The sequence below is a fragment of the Perkinsus marinus genome (genome assembly GCF_000006405.1).
Source record: "Perkinsus marinus ATCC 50983 genomic scaffold scf_1104296975926, whole genome shotgun sequence".
NCBI lineage: Eukaryota > Perkinsozoa > Perkinsida > Perkinsidae > Perkinsus > Perkinsus marinus.
The window spans coordinates 324,232-338,536 of NW_003200605.1; the positions used below are offsets into that span (position 1 = coordinate 324,232).

The window sequence follows — 14,305 nt, forward strand, 5'->3', positions numbered from 1 at the left end:
TTGTGACGATACATGTTAGTAACACGAAGTAGTCGATCCAAGCTACGACGATCTACTATCTGTGGAACTGAAACCACACAGGACAGTAAACGATACCAAGCAGGGAAGAACACGCCTACTGGTTTGAATAGGATTAGGGCACTGTTGCAGTAATAGTGACAGGAGTTCAGAGGCAAAAAGCGCGTTATACCTATGGACGAAAAAGTCGGAGGAAACACGACTGATGACGCCTACGTGAAGTTCTTCTCCCTCACTGCTTCTTTGATGACAGTGACAAGCCATTCGACGAACCTTCCCGTTGCAAACTCAGGTACCGTTTTAGCTGGCCTGACCACACAAGCAAATGCAACGCCAGTCATCAAACACTCGAGTACGTCGGAACTTCACATGAGGGACGTTCGACCGAGTCACGCTATTTTAATTCTGAATCTCAAGCGCTAATTCAAATCTCATCCTTCAGCAACTCCACAGCAACCCTAGTACCATATTTCAAATAGATTTTCAATAGTCTGAAGACAATTTGTAGTAGCCTGCTGAGCATCCTCCATTTTCCCAGCTTCATCATTCTCCTGCTGATATCACCAACATGCCACCATCAGCCACGCCACAGCAACTCCACTACCCCCGAGATATCCTCACTACTCTCTGCTTCCTCTCCCTGTTCCCTATAGATCCGCCACAACGTTTCGATGTATATACTACCCAACTTGGCATCAGTTACTAGCGATTCAACCTGGCATGCGGGCATGTGTTTACGACCTCTTTTTCCCCTTACGAAATCCCCAGCCACTTTATCTTCACAATCGGCCATAACCTCAGGCTCCGTGAGATCGCTAAGGACCTGACCTCATATAGGCATCAGCCTCCTCGGCTGCCGCCCTACTACCGCAAGAGCTTCCGCACAGATATCAACATTGGCGTGCTGGAGGAGGCCAACGAGCACTCTCCCCCCATGCCCAGCTACAAAGGCAGGGTACCTAACAAATCGTCATCCCAGGACTAACACCATCGACGCCACTCACAGCTCGGCTGGGTTAACCGCTAACTCGGTCAAACGGCGTATCTCCTCAGCGAGTGAGACTTCACTCTGCATAACAAAAATGCAGCACGTCCAAGCTATCGTCATAAACAGCAACTACCTCCAAAAATTTGGTCGGGTCATCGGAGTGCTTAATACGAAGCCTCTGATTCTCCTTCACCAATGATGCCACTTTCCGCACCAGAGCAGCACAACCCTCCACGTCAAGACTCTTCACCTGGAGCTCAGCTCAACAACCACACATCGAAACACATCCATCGTACTTCGGTCTGCTCGTTCTTCTTGATGAGCTCTTGAATGTCATCAGCTGTTAATGTCGCCGGTAAATTGTCCGAATCGCTAGGATCATACGCGGTAGCCATTGATTGAATAACACAGAGAGTGGCACCCTGAGTGATCCCATGCGCGATTTCGGACTTTCCGCGTCTCAGGTGAACCCGAACGAGTTACACCACCAACCAGGCGTCCGAGAGACCGCTGTGAGTAGTAAAGTAATTCACAAAGTAAAGCTCGTTACTCCCGCGGTGTCCTCTCACTAATCACGGTGGGAACCATCAGTTCTCTATGCTTTCAAACACCACTCACATGCCTCCAAGATTTCAGCAACTCTAATACTTACTCGAGAGGTAATAGTTACTCTAATACTCATAATACAATACTCGAGTCGGGCTAGATAATAAAATTGATGGATATTATGACCATGATAATAATGAGGTAATGTCGATCCAGAGTATAGCAATAGTATAGTAATTGTTATTAAGGAAATGTAAGGAGGCTAAAGATAGTAAGAAATTCGTCATCTGATCCAACCCAAAGAGATTTTCCGAACCAGTGGTTAAGCTGCTCAACAACGAGTGCTACAGCAGTTACATAAACTTAATAAGGGACTCAGGGTCAGGGTTGTTCTGTAGCGCACCACACTGAGGAAATTGATTTCCGAGTTCCGCGATGCTAACAAAAATGCATTGACACTTCAACCCATTCCCTCATGAAAAATACGTTGCGTAACTCTCAGCGCCTGTCAGTAGGCTCATCGTCTGCATATCGATGATGAACAACTGCTAATAGTTTCACGAAACCATTCTTAGCCGAGGTGACTACAGTGGCTCATCATTGTCAGATTGTAACGGAACAGTGGGGTCAGGGTATGATATATCACATCTGCTTAGTCGATGACGATGGTGTGTGCTGCCTGGCAACGGAGCCGCGAGCAGTTATTGGATGTGTATGGGATTGGACACTGTACTAACACAAGTAAGCTTATTCGTGGTCAAACGTGTGCTATCCACTAGACTCTCGGGAAAGTTTCTTCCGTGCAAGGAGGATTGCCTTAGCAGTAGAGACTTCAGATGGATCAACTCTCAAGACGTCCGAACCTGATTCCAACAACAACTGGACGATTCGATGGCTTGTCGTACGCAGTATAGAAAAATATGCACATGGTTAACCACATAAGTTGGTGATAATATGAGAATTCCGAGGCAATTTCGAGAAATTTTCGTCGGTTTCTGCACACTTCAACCCGTATTCCTGTGTTGATATAATTAGTGAGGAAGTTCCTGAGCTCAGCTGAGGAAAGCGGGTACATACGCTAACGCTGGTCGTACTCTTCGTGACCTACAAAGAGCTTTCCAGAAGTTTTCTAGTTCCAACCAACGTTGCCGCGCTCGGCTCATACTGCCGCACACATGCTCCAGCTGATTCACCTCAAATGTCGTCCTGAAAACACCTCACAACGGCAACGACCATCTCCCTCAAATCACATATAATGTTTGACCATCCGGTCTGTGATCAAACGCGGCTCCTCAGTGCTGTATATCCTCTCAGTCGCCTCCCCAAAGGCCGTCTCAGTCTATCAGAGAACTTCCACTTATACCAACTACGCCAGAATGGCTTACAGTTCGCCGATCATTCAGCTCTTCCACAACAGATGCAATGCGAGCTTCCAAAGGCAGCCCTATGGGTGCTTCCCCATCTATGGCAGACTCAGCAGCATCCAGCTGTTTGCGTACACTCCTGAGCTCTCGTTCTACTGCAAGTAGTGCTCTAAGTCTAGCCTCAACGGTCTCCAATGGAGCGAAGACAGAGGGGCCCTTGTCACCAAAAGAGTGATCGCAGAGTTATCGACATGCCCTACTTCGTGTTGACCATCATTGACCCAGTCCGAGCCGCAAACCTTAGAAGTTACAAAGCGGATGAACTCGGTCATTCGCGGCAGCGCTGTGTCCAGAACCTAGACCACATCTCGCAACGCCGACTCGACCATGTGCATTTCAATATCAATCATCCTCATGCTCCTACACCCGCCTTCAGTTGTCGTGCAAACTCCATCAAAATCCCTCACAGACTCACCTCGCCGAGCTTCTTGAGTGCATCCGGCAGGATACTAGGCTCGCTAATCTTCAAATGTCGACAACAATCCAACAACACTTGTTGCATCATAGAGCTGTCCATTTCAGCAACGGCAATGTCCGCCCCCAGCTTGTGGGACTCCCTACAAACAAGACCATCCAGCGGCACAGCACCGACACCGTGGTCAAAGTTGCACATGGTCAACCACATGTGTTGGTGACAATATGAATATTCTGAGGAAGTCCTGCTGGTTTCTGTATACTTCTAACCCAGTTCGTATAATAACTCCTATAATTAGTGAGGAACCTCCTGAGCTCAGCTGAGAAAAGTGAACACTGGTGATTCATCGAAAACTCAGCTAAGAAGAAGATGAGCGCTGAGCGTACACTACAAGGGCTCGAGCGTCGTCGTGTTGTGTACAGTGTAGTCCTTACTTGTCTCGGCGTATCATCTCTCGAACATCACCACATCGCCATCTATCCCTCTCTTCTCTGCTTTTTTCAAGTCGCTCAATCTTATTCTTCAACAGCTGGACTTCCCTCATCGTAGGACGGTCAACTAGTGTTGCCTCCGCAGCCGCAAGCTCATGCCTCGCAGTGTTTACCTCTCGCTCCAGAGCGGCGATCTAAGCTTGCAAAATACCAACAAGTGTGAATAACGAGTTGACTGTTCATATACTCTGGGAGAATTGTAAGCTCTTGTGACTACTGCAGGGTAAACACTATAATAGTGATACTTTAGTGTTGTACACTAATGCTAATACAGGATGTTCAACAATAGAATACTAGTACTACTCAATGAGCTCGTATATCGGATAGGATCTGCGAGATGGATAGCATAAATCTTGCTGCTATTGTAGCTCTGATTCATAAGCAAGGGTCAGTCGTTGATACAAACCCTCCCTAAGCTACAGACTGACAAAAGCCCACACTCTACGTTCCTGACGCTTCCCAAAGATAGGCGCACACTCCAAGGTTCCCACCAGAACTCACCTTAGCAGAATATCTAATCCCGTGCTCCTTCTCGCGGGCCTCAGCCTCCAACCGTGCTGCCGTCTCAGCACGGAGGGACTCCTCCAGCGCTCTCACCTACAACCCAGCCAATCGCGACATGCATGGCTAACTTTTTGCATACCACATCTTCATCAACACTGGGAGGTAGCTGACTCCGCTTCTCATCTGAGATCGATCATGACATCTCTGCTACATCAAACGTTCCCTCACCACTCCCACACACCGAATCCTCCTCAGGCGCCTCCGTTGCGAGGGAAAGTTGCCTCTGGAGGAGTCGAATTTCCTCTTCCGCACTGGTGAGTTGACTGGCCAAGTCCTGGGACTGCTTGCCCGACGCGATGACTTCCTTCTCTAGCCTCTCTATGCGTCTTCTATATCTGACCAGTTCCACGACAATCACATTAATGAAAATACTTAAGACTCACACTGCAGCTAACTCTTGGAGCACATGGAGGCTCCCTTGGTTCTTCACTCCACCACCACCACGGCATACGGACTTCACCGCCTGAGTGCCAAGGCATTGACTTGCACGTTTCCGCCACTTCCGATGATACCCAACTCATGTGAAAGAGACCCACAAAAGGCGGGAGCGGAAATGCAGACTCTAACGCTTATAGCAGATACTGATATTGAGTGTTGAATGGAAACTATCTACGGACTCGAGTTGCCTAGTGAATTGGCAGCCCCCACAGTATTCTCCTGCTCTTTCCGGCGGGTGAACTCACCAAGAACAGAAGTTGTTACAGGGAATGACAACGAGTAATGATAAGAAAACTTGACAGAAATGAGCCAAGCCTGAAAGTCCCACCTTCTCCGCAAACTCTCTGTCCTTTTTCCTCCTCATTTCTTCCTCATCAGCCATCTTCTGCATCTAGAGCCAGTCTCAAGATACCAAAGCATTTCCGTTACAGTAGCCACTACTTACCGTATTCCGCATTCGTTCGAGCTCAATCTCCTGTCGTTGGCACTGGTGATGGAGTCTTCGTATCTCCCCAGATTGCTGTGACCTCACTCTCTCCAGTTGCCGTGTACGTGCCTCACTCGTCAGCGAGTTGGATGAGCGCTCCACCACGCCTATAACAATACTTCGTCATTCTATCGGGTCTCTCGCGCACTAACTAGCATCGAGTTCCCGCCGTAATTTTTCAATCTCTTGTTGTAACTTCCAATTTGCTCGCGTGACTTCCTTTAGTTTGGACGAATCTCTCGGAGAGTCTCGGCGACCACTCGGAGTTGCTGCTAAAAGCTGACGATTTCGAACACTATACCTGGCCACAATCAATAACGCAATAAGACATTCAGACAGAGCAAAAGCTCACTCTTGCAACACGTTTATACAGTTTTCGAACAGCTTCCGACCGTCAACGAGTGTAGGCTCTCCTAGCCGAGACGAGCCAGCAATTACTGGCACCTGACCATTCCAGTTGCTGATCGATCTCAAGCAGAATACTCATACCGCGTCAAAGCCATGGGACCTCAATTGTCGATTGTAATTAGCCCACGAGTCCGCCCCAGGAGCATTGATGAGTCGCGAAGATTCCTCTGCCCTCTCCAGCAGAGTCGTTCGATCAGGATGATGGACGTTTCCACCACCAATAGACGAGACACTACCGGCAGACGATAGTCGGCTGTCGGAGCTGCTTGCAACGCTCAATTGAACACGGGCGTCATCACGAGCTGAGTGCAGCGACATTTCCGAGGTATTTCCATCGAGCTTACGGCGGGATCTCGATTGGCGCGGACTGGTGTGTTCGTATACGGTATCGTTGGTTGGGTCTCTCACCTGTAAGACTAAGTATTCACTGAGAGCAACTTGTGTTTCTCTCACGAGGAGAGTTCGACTCTTTTCAAGGACTCGTTGGAGCTTGGTATTCAGCGACCGCTCTGTCGGTGTGTGGTGAATAGATGAATCTGAAGCACGATCGACAGCTCTCTCCATGTCAGCCTCAACTCTCTAGTGAAGATGACAGGTCGGGAAATCGCGATGGTATACACCATCGAAGCACTCACTTGCTATCATCATCATCGACGATCCACCAGGCAAGATCAACGACCGGGAAGGGCTGCGTACGGATGTGTAAGAGTGATCATGATGGAAACTCATCAATTTAGTCTACAGACGTACAGGACAGAACAGTACGTAGAGAAACTCGTCCATGAGATCCCTGCGAATCAAGCAGCTTGATTCAAGCTACGGAAAGATCTCTAATAGGATCATGGAACTGCATATATTGTCAACACTGCATAAAATCCACCAAGACAAACCCTGAGGGCGAATCAACTGGACGTCGCCAAGCCTTCGGTAAGACACTGAGGGACGACACCAAGTTCCTGACCACCGGGACGTTCGTTCAGTGCATTGAATAGGTTGTAGGAGATATCCTATTCTGCAGAATCAGTCAGCGTGTCGAAGGAATTTCAGATAGTTCGAATAGGCTAATTTTCAATGCCAAAATTCGCATTTCTACTAGAGAATATCCTAATGCCAGAGAGCTGAATACCAAGTTTAAAAACACTGTTTGTTTGATGGTCAAAGTACTGCTCATCGAACGAAACGTGACCAGCTTGCTTAACGTGCCCCGTGCATGCCTAAACTTTCTCTGAACGGGGGGATACACGATACACATCAGCCAGTTTCCACTGCAGTGGAAAAGAAATTCTCGTACAGATTTGTCACCCGTGATTCATGGAACAGATCCAAATAGGTTAGTGCATCTCACTTTGATATTGACAACTCAACAACGACCACACCTACTCTTAAAAAGGAGGTCCTAACTACGCGGTGTAGTTGATACATCATACATACGAATGAATGATACTCATGAAGAACAATGAGGCGCAGCCCACTGGGATGTCATGAGGCTCAGCGATGGCGATAGAAATTGTGACATTGTGATGATCTGTTGATGGTAGAGACGAGATTAACGCCTTACGATAGGCACGATGATGTAGATGATAATGCAGGCTACAATGACTGCGAGAATAATCTTTAGTTTGATGTTTCGGATCTGCATCTGTCTCCTGAGATCAGCCGACTGCCTCAGAAAAACATGAGCTTGCCTAGTCATGTCTTCCGTTCTTCGCCCTAAGTTCTCCGCACTCTCTTGATTCTCCACAATACGTCGTACCTGAATAATATGTCCCAGAAGCATCCTTTGCTTCTAGAGCAGTGCTCTACGACGCCAAACATTACAGCTCGGGAGTCAGTCGTAGGTGAACAACGATTTTCTCCCAGGATCACGAACGCCTGCGTCTTACATTATCCTGCATGACGCCTTGTACTTCTTCTACCTTCTCTCGAACGCGACTGCTCTTGTTGTGAGCACCCGGATCCTCATACTGGAGATAACGACAATCCAATTCGACGAACGGGAATAATGGTCGAAACCAGTGAGTCCCACAGTGGACATGGGCTACATAGATATGCCTACCTTGATCATCATCTCCTTCATACGTTTCCTATTCGGTCTGCTAAGGCCTTCCGCTGGAACGTCATCAAGACGAACTCCAGAGGACTCTATAATCTTCCGCAGATCTTCGCACAGTTGCCACGCTGTGGTCACAGGATATCTAATCACGATGCTTGCAGAATCGCCTACCACAGGTGTTGCCGAAGAAACTCCGCACACCCGGTCGTGACGATAAGGAAGGAGTCAACGATGTCAACCTCGAAATCAAAGTGCGCTCGAGATCGCGAAAGAGACCTCAGTGAACAGCAAGACACGTCGAAATCCAGACCGAGCCGAATAACTGAGGTCCCTAACACTACTACCCTTTATCAACTGAAGCCACATAGACACAGGAGGCATTGCTGTCTGCAAGGACGTATAAGCGGTTACTCGAAGCAGCCTCCCCTGTATTGGCAACCTACAACAATAACAATACCAAGTCGACACGCATATCCCATAATAGGGGGGGAGGAGATATGACAAGCAACGCCCTGGTACAATCAATATCTCTAGTTGGGGCGGCTATGCCACTACCCCAAGCTATGCGCTAGTACAGTCAATTCCCCCGGCCGGGGCGGCTATGCCACTACGCCAAGCTATGCCGTGGTACAGTCAATTCCCCCGGCCGGGGCGGCTATGCCACTACGCCAAGCTATGCCGTGGTACAGTCCATTCCTCTGGCCGGGGCGGCTATGCCACTACCCCAAGCTATGCGCTAGTACAGTCAATTCCCCCGGCCGGGGCGGCTATGCCACTACGCCAAGCTATGTCCTGGTACAGTCCGTTCCCCTGGCCGGGGCGGCTATGCCACTACCCCGAGCTATGTCGTGGTACAGTCCATTCCTCTAGCCGGCGCGGCTATCCGTTCCCTTGGCCGGGGCGGCTATGCCACAACCCCAAGATATGCCTTAGTTCTATTAATTCCGCAAGAACATGGGGTAAACTGTCAAATTCTTCGACATGGCCGCTCGCTTAACAAAATTCACCCCGCTATTCGTCCCGGCCGCTCGCTTAACAAAATTCACCCCGCTAAGAGCTACGCTAATAGGCTTGTGAAAGGCGTAGTGTCCGACGTTTGCATGATGAACCCACGGTATTCGAGGAGGTCGAGGAATGAACCCATCCCGGCTCACTCGTCTAGACCCAGGGATGGCAACCTTGTGTATCTCTTCGAAGAAGGCACTCTCGATCTCAGAACGCTCTCTCGAAGATATAGTAGGATTGAAGTGGGAAAGAAGAGTCTGAGAGAACACAGCTCGAGGAAGCGAGAACACTTGGAGAAGAGAAGTCGTACGGCTTGATCCTTTAAACGTGCAACTGCGAGATAACTCACTCGACCGCCATCATCAGGGCCGGGCATACTGTGATAAGACTGGATAAAGATAACTTGGGAAACCGGACTGCTATAAGCATGCTACCTCGCAAGCACACTACTGCTATACGACGAGTACTACTACGGCAACAATACTACCATTACTACGATCCCTATCGCCTTTACCATGACTACAACTGCTATTCCCAATATTAATTCGCCTTAGTGATCACTTTAAAGCAAGACCTCATTGATATCAAGAGTTACTATGTATAAATACTACTGCTACATCACAAGATCCTCATCTTCTTCAGAAGCACCCTGGCCCGGGTAGGAGCGTCAGTGAAAATATGAGCAAAAACGAGCAGTAGCAGCAGGTTCAAGTACGGCATGGTTACAGAGGATTGCCGACTCGACATGACTGACTTCAACGAATGACCGCTCTTCTTCCGAATGATGATAATCAGCGAAGGTGATGAGAGTGCCTTTGTTAACTCATCAGAAATGTCTATAAGGATGATTATGATATAACAGTAACAGGTTATTGCTTATGGCGCCTCTTCCATTACAAAACCCACTAAGCAACTTTCGCACGAAGTCCGCACCAAATTGGCCGCCAGTAACCATATTGTCGTTCGAGCGATAGTAATGCTACTGATTCAACCACCGATCAGGCCGCATTAGCCACAACCTCAGCGTGGTGACCCTTGCTCTTCTTCTCTCCAGGTGGTGGTGGTACTTTCGGAGGCGATTTTCGCTTTTGGCTGGGCTTGGGCAAAGGTACCTGATACGATCACAATGTACAACAAATACAGTAAACTTCTACTATCAGTATTACTTCAACAGCAGTGATGGCATCAGAATTGGGCAGCCTCGTTATACGAAGAAGCCTCTCTATAGGGCCTCTGCACTTTGGACAGTGAGCACCTCCGACTGCTTCATTGCAGGCAATATGCATGGCGCAAGGCTCGCATATACCACCATGACCGCACGGTAATATCACCTGCTTACATCCCACTCAGACAACAACGGTAGACACACCGTCAGAACTACTACCATATCGCCCGGGTTTTCCAAACAAACACTGCAACACGGGATCTCCCACGGCTTCTCATTCGGATCACTAGGGGGCGGCAGCTGAGTAACTTCGTTGGTCGGTATGAAGTTAGCTGACGACAACCGCACTAGGGGAACCTCCGGGCCAGTAGGAGGTGCCTGAGCCAATCAAGATATCAATGCCAAGATTGTGAAAGACGAGACTAACCTGCGATGCTGTTTGCACCATAGTGCCTCCAGGCTGAGAACGGTCTATTCTGTTGACAGCATGACAGCTGCTACACACAAACACTGTGGCTGAGGTAGGGACCGACTGGGCGTAACTATAAAAAGAAAGTAGTCAATATTCTTTCATCGATATTGCCTCTGACCTGCAAGTACCACACACTAGAGGCTCGGTTAAAGGGGTAGGGGTACTCGGAGCAGTCTCAGAAGCTTTCTTGTTCTTCTTACTACCGCACTTGAAAATATCGAAGAACCCCATACAGATGAAACGCCGAAAAGTATTTTTTAACCAACCTGAGGTACTAACTCTCCCATAAGGATCTCTATTGTGTTGAACCATAATCAACTTTTGATACTCATAGTTGCATCGATGATATGGACAACTCAAGACATCTACTACGACATCAATTTCACTTCCTAGGAATCTTCTCGACCTGCCAGCCACCCCCGAATGAACGCAGATGACCCTTGAGGCCTTTGACAATAATAAGGACTACTCATCCGCGGTTTAACACTACACCTCGAGTGAAGAGAGGGAAGCTGAGACACTCCAATGAGAAACTACTCTATCATCCACAGTAAGCTCGCTGACACCAACTCAAAGAAGAAATAGAAAACCGACTATCAAAGAAAAGATAGAAAAATGGGCTAGATGAGATACCCAACTACGAAAAGCCAAGCTATGTAGGAAGGAGTGTATATATCGGCACTTTATCAGCATCCTCGAGATAATCAATGGTCATAGCCCCCGCCACGTAACGCATTAGGCAAATAGGAAGGCGTAGTACTAGGACAGTTGAGAGGCCTTTGAGCCTGTAGCCGAGCTCACTGTGGGCAACCGTATTCAGAAGGAGACTGCTAAAGCCAACACTGCCCGATATCAGCATACAATCAATGTCTCATCTGAGACGAGGCAGGCCAGTAACATCACAGGCGGCAAACAAGTTGAGGCCGCAATAACGTAGTCGCATACAGATGGGGTGGAGTGAAAGAGCACAGTCCGAATAGACTCCCCGAGACCCAACCAGCGACAGTGAGTAGCCCTGTGTCTCGGCAAGAGCTACCAGCTGGTCAGAATAGTGCCACGAGACCTCGTATCAGCTGCAGCAGATACGGTCATTACTACTAATACCATCACAAATCCTACCCCTAAACTCAACAATGTGCACCGGCGAGTAGCAGAGGAAAATATGTGACTATCTGCAATCTCTGCTGCGGTTAACCATCCTCTGGATTGCAACCGTCTCCCTCATCTACGTTCACCCTCCCTTATACAGGCTTGATTCTGAAGTGTAGGCCGATCAAAGAAAACACGAAGCATTTCAAGTCCTGAGCAAAAGGGGGACTAAAACAAACAACAACGTCAAAGGGGGGAGTACTACCTGAACCAGATAGTAGAAAGTCTTCAGTCCATCAGGATCCTTAGAGTTGGCCACATCGTGCATCGATCCAATCTTACTCGTAGTGAAGGACAAGTGTATCTAGCCATGGGTTACTACACGTATTGACAATAAGGAACATTACAGCTTCCTTTCCAGGACCGCCACCGAGGATGACCTCCAACTCCTGACGGCCAATCTGAGGGGGAATATTACGGAAGAGGAGAGCCTTTAGGTGGTACCTTATCGGGCACTGGCCAGAGATTGTCGTCCTCCTTCGCTATCTTGCTGTCATCAACGATACGTCGTAGCTCCTGAGAGAGGAAGCCTCAGAGGACGATATAGTCCTTGAGAGACTCACGGCAAGGACCGCCTGGCTCACATAAGCCTCTTTTCGAATCATCGAGTCTTGTTTGTAATTGGAGTTGTTGGCGTAACGGAGACGTCCGTCGGGGCGGAATTCAAACTCTAGGAATTCGTGACCGAATTTCCCTGATGAAAATGAGGCCCTCCAAAGCCACCAGCCTCCCTCGAGCATTACCCTTATGACCAACGTAGTATCGTACGTAGAAGTCGTTGTCGGCCATGGCTGACTGCTGGGATGTGTCCATTACGATAAGACACAAGAAGGCTAAAAGCACATGGTCATAAGTCATTCAAATTGGAGATACCCATTCGCGTCACTGCGCCACGAAATTCCCTCCGAAACCTACGAAGGAGATCCAATCTAATACAGTCGACCAAGACAGAGGAACAACGACTGTTGCGGAGGGCCATCCGACAGCTAATAAACATTTTTGACCGTTGATTCCAAGACGGTAGACCTGATGCCATGACACACTAGAGAGAGCCAACCTCGAATGAGAGGGAACTCCCTCAAGTGAACGTCAGTGTCATTAGTAAGGAGGTCTGAGGGAAGGGTAAGGCGTTGTATTCCGCATAACAGGCAACAACGACGGAACACGTTGAGGAATTACAAGAAGGAGCAAGATTGCAAGACTTTGAACTGTCTCTCAGTTGTGACAGCCTCCTCTGTCCTTGCTGAAAAATCCTGAGAGAGGTCCAGTGAGGAGGGCCTCGGTATCTCACTCTAGGGAGCAGCTTATATGCTTTGCTGGAACGGCTGTAAATTGTAGGGTTGGGTACCACGTGATTGGGTTGAACCGCCTACCTCTTAGGTGACAAACGACGGTTATTACCAACAGAGCAAGGATACACTTGAATGAGCGAAAAGGAGATATCGGGGGGTTCTGGTCTGTGTCAGGTGAAGATGCAGTTTTGGTTGAGTTTCTCTCCTTCGCTACTTCTTCGCTCGAGGGAGGACTACTGGATGAACTACCACCGCTATCGGCCAGTTGCCACTCTTCTGAGAGTCCTCAAACCATGACCCTGATATCGTCGTTAATTCTGTATTCTGGGTAAGCCTATGATGCGTTCAATGCTGTGAAGGCATTTCCTAACCTTTCCTCCGGAAGGTCTCGACAAAAACGTAGTCGATAATATGTGATGGCTCTCTGGCACGGGCCCCAGCTGGCCGGGGAGCCCTCGCTCGTCGATGATGAGGTATTGGTAGAGGCACCCGAGGGATGTGCTAGTCATTCCGGCTCGTATTGCGGATCGACAGGGGCCCTGTCACAGGGCCGTACCAACAGAGCAAGGCGGAGGACTTGCGATGAGCCTGCAGGCAGTAGCAGTCAGCGTACCCCCTCCCCCTATCAACGGCCCTGGACTGAGAGTATCCGATATGCATATGAGGCACCAGTGGAGGGGGACGTAGAGGAGCACGGGTAGGATAATCAACTTGAACGATGGTAGTGGTGGTAGTGGTAAGATAGGGACATACTCGAATGCTTTCGGTCTCCAGTCGGTGCTCACTCATGGTTTCTCTATGTTCTCTCTAGTGTTCTGAGTTCCTCTTCGCAGGGGGATGGAATCATCTGTGCAGCTTTCTATCTTCTTGTGGTTGTTGTTGTTATTATGTCGGATAGTGACAGCAGACGATCGACCGGCAGTGGGGTCGTCGATCCGTCCTCCCTCCCTCCGGGCATCACCCCTGAGTTCGGTCCCTTAGCCGACCCCAAGCGGTACCTCATAGGACGCGAGATTGGCGCTGGTGCCACGGCTCGGGTCTTCAAGTGCAAACGACAGAAGGATGGGAGGGTGTTTGCTGTGAAGTGCCTATTCGTCCAACGAGCTCGATTGTCGGAGGAGTTCGATCGAGAGCTAGAGGCCTTGCATAAGGAGATAGGGATACTCTCCCGTCTCAAACATCGCAACATCGTAGCCTTGCATGATGTTGTCGAGACCCAGACTGCGGTGTACATAGTTATGGAGTATGTTGGTGGTGGCGAGCTTTTTGACTATGTTGTTGACAATGACAACTTCAACAACGAGAACGTAATACGTTTCGTTTTCTGTCAAGTTGTCGACGCCCTCCTCTACCTGCACGTCAACGGTGTTATCCATCGCGATCTCAAGCC

General features: G+C 48.9%; 5 protein-coding genes across 5 annotated transcripts in view; 1 reads left to right on the forward strand and 4 right to left on the reverse strand.

Moving 5' to 3' along the window:
* The window catches only part of Pmar_PMAR004523 (hypothetical protein), a gene marked incomplete at both ends in the record, with an annotated part of 5,531 nt that extends 4,130 nt beyond the window's left edge, over positions 1-1,401 (reverse strand). The window contains 9 exons of the mRNA XM_002765020.1: positions 120-190; positions 235-327; positions 484-572; positions 623-733; positions 776-841; positions 887-977; positions 1,023-1,087; positions 1,140-1,256; positions 1,303-1,401. Of these exons, the coding sequence (XP_002765066.1) occupies positions 120-190; positions 235-327; positions 484-572; positions 623-733; positions 776-841; positions 887-977; positions 1,023-1,087; positions 1,140-1,256; positions 1,303-1,401 (802 nt within the window). The remainder of the gene's footprint in view (positions 1-119; positions 191-234; positions 328-483; positions 573-622; positions 734-775; positions 842-886; positions 978-1,022; positions 1,088-1,139; positions 1,257-1,302) is intronic.
* A 903-nt stretch (positions 1,402-2,304) lies between these two features.
* Positions 2,305-6,523, reverse strand: Pmar_PMAR004524 (Be158, putative). The gene is made up of 19 exons (XM_002765021.1): positions 6,415-6,523; positions 6,233-6,315; positions 6,124-6,187; positions 5,861-6,081; positions 5,724-5,815; positions 5,524-5,672; positions 5,330-5,478; positions 5,213-5,275; positions 4,830-4,909; positions 4,615-4,781; positions 4,526-4,569; positions 4,384-4,479; positions 3,826-4,016; positions 3,392-3,533; positions 3,177-3,272; positions 2,938-3,132; positions 2,803-2,891; positions 2,661-2,758; positions 2,305-2,415 (listed from the first exon to the last, which is right to left on the reverse strand). Exons 1-19 carry the CDS (start codon positions 6,506-6,508, stop codon positions 2,321-2,323), a joined length of 2,208 nt encoding a protein of 735 aa, XP_002765067.1. The 5' UTR covers positions 6,509-6,523; the 3' UTR covers positions 2,305-2,320.
* Positions 6,524-9,453: 2,930 nt separating this feature from the next.
* On the reverse strand, positions 9,454-10,742 carry Pmar_PMAR004525 (hypothetical protein). The gene is made up of 5 exons (XM_002765022.1): positions 10,593-10,742; positions 10,430-10,544; positions 10,222-10,380; positions 10,004-10,168; positions 9,454-9,949 (listed from the first exon to the last, which is right to left on the reverse strand). The coding sequence occupies exons 1-5, from the start codon at positions 10,703-10,705 to the stop codon at positions 9,836-9,838; spliced, it is 666 nt and encodes a 221-aa protein (XP_002765068.1). The 5' UTR covers positions 10,706-10,742; the 3' UTR covers positions 9,454-9,835.
* Positions 10,743-11,617: 875 nt separating this feature from the next.
* Pmar_PMAR004526 (mago nashi protein, putative) lies at positions 11,618-12,436 on the reverse strand (the record flags this gene model as incomplete). Its single annotated transcript, XM_002765023.1, has 6 exons — positions 11,618-11,775; positions 11,829-11,927; positions 11,971-12,024; positions 12,068-12,139; positions 12,187-12,317; positions 12,367-12,436. The coding sequence occupies 6 exons, from the start codon at positions 12,434-12,436 to the stop codon at positions 11,716-11,718; spliced, it is 486 nt and encodes a 161-aa protein (XP_002765069.1). The 3' UTR covers positions 11,618-11,715.
* Positions 12,437-13,331: 895 nt separating this feature from the next.
* The window catches only part of Pmar_PMAR004527 (serine/threonine-protein kinase chk2, putative), a gene marked incomplete at its 5' end in the record, with an annotated part of 5,023 nt that continues 4,049 nt past the window's right edge, over positions 13,332-14,305 (forward strand). Inside the window, 2 exons of the mRNA XM_002765024.1 lie at positions 13,332-13,413; positions 13,771-14,280. Coding sequence (XP_002765070.1) covers positions 13,332-13,413; positions 13,771-14,280 — 592 coding nt within the window. The remainder of the gene's footprint in view (positions 13,414-13,770; positions 14,281-14,305) is intronic.

Excerpts from the sequence above, each read along its gene's own strand:
- Pmar_PMAR004524 (XM_002765021.1), bottom strand. The coding sequence starts at position 6,508 with ATGAGTTTCCATCATGATCACTCTTACACATCCGTACGCAGCCCTTCC. Across the intron at positions 6,188-6,232 it reads AAAAGAGTCGAACTCTCCTC|GTGAGAGACCCAACCAACGA; the intron begins GTGAGAGAAACA and ends TTAGTCTTACAG. Across the intron at positions 5,479-5,523 it reads ACGGCGGGAACTCGATGCTA|GCGTGGTGGAGCGCTCATCC; the intron begins GTTAGTGCGCGA and ends GTATTGTTATAG.
- Pmar_PMAR004525 (XM_002765022.1), bottom strand. The coding sequence starts at position 10,705 with ATGGGGTTCTTCGATATTTTCAAGTGCGGTAGTAAGAAGAACAAGAAA. Across the intron at positions 10,169-10,221 it reads TGGAAAACCCGGGCGATATG|GTGATATTACCGTGCGGTCA; the intron begins GTAGTAGTTCTG and ends GGATGTAAGCAG. Across the intron at positions 9,950-10,003 it reads ATGCCATCACTGCTGTTGAA|GTACCTTTGCCCAAGCCCAG; the intron begins GTAATACTGATA and ends TGATCGTATCAG.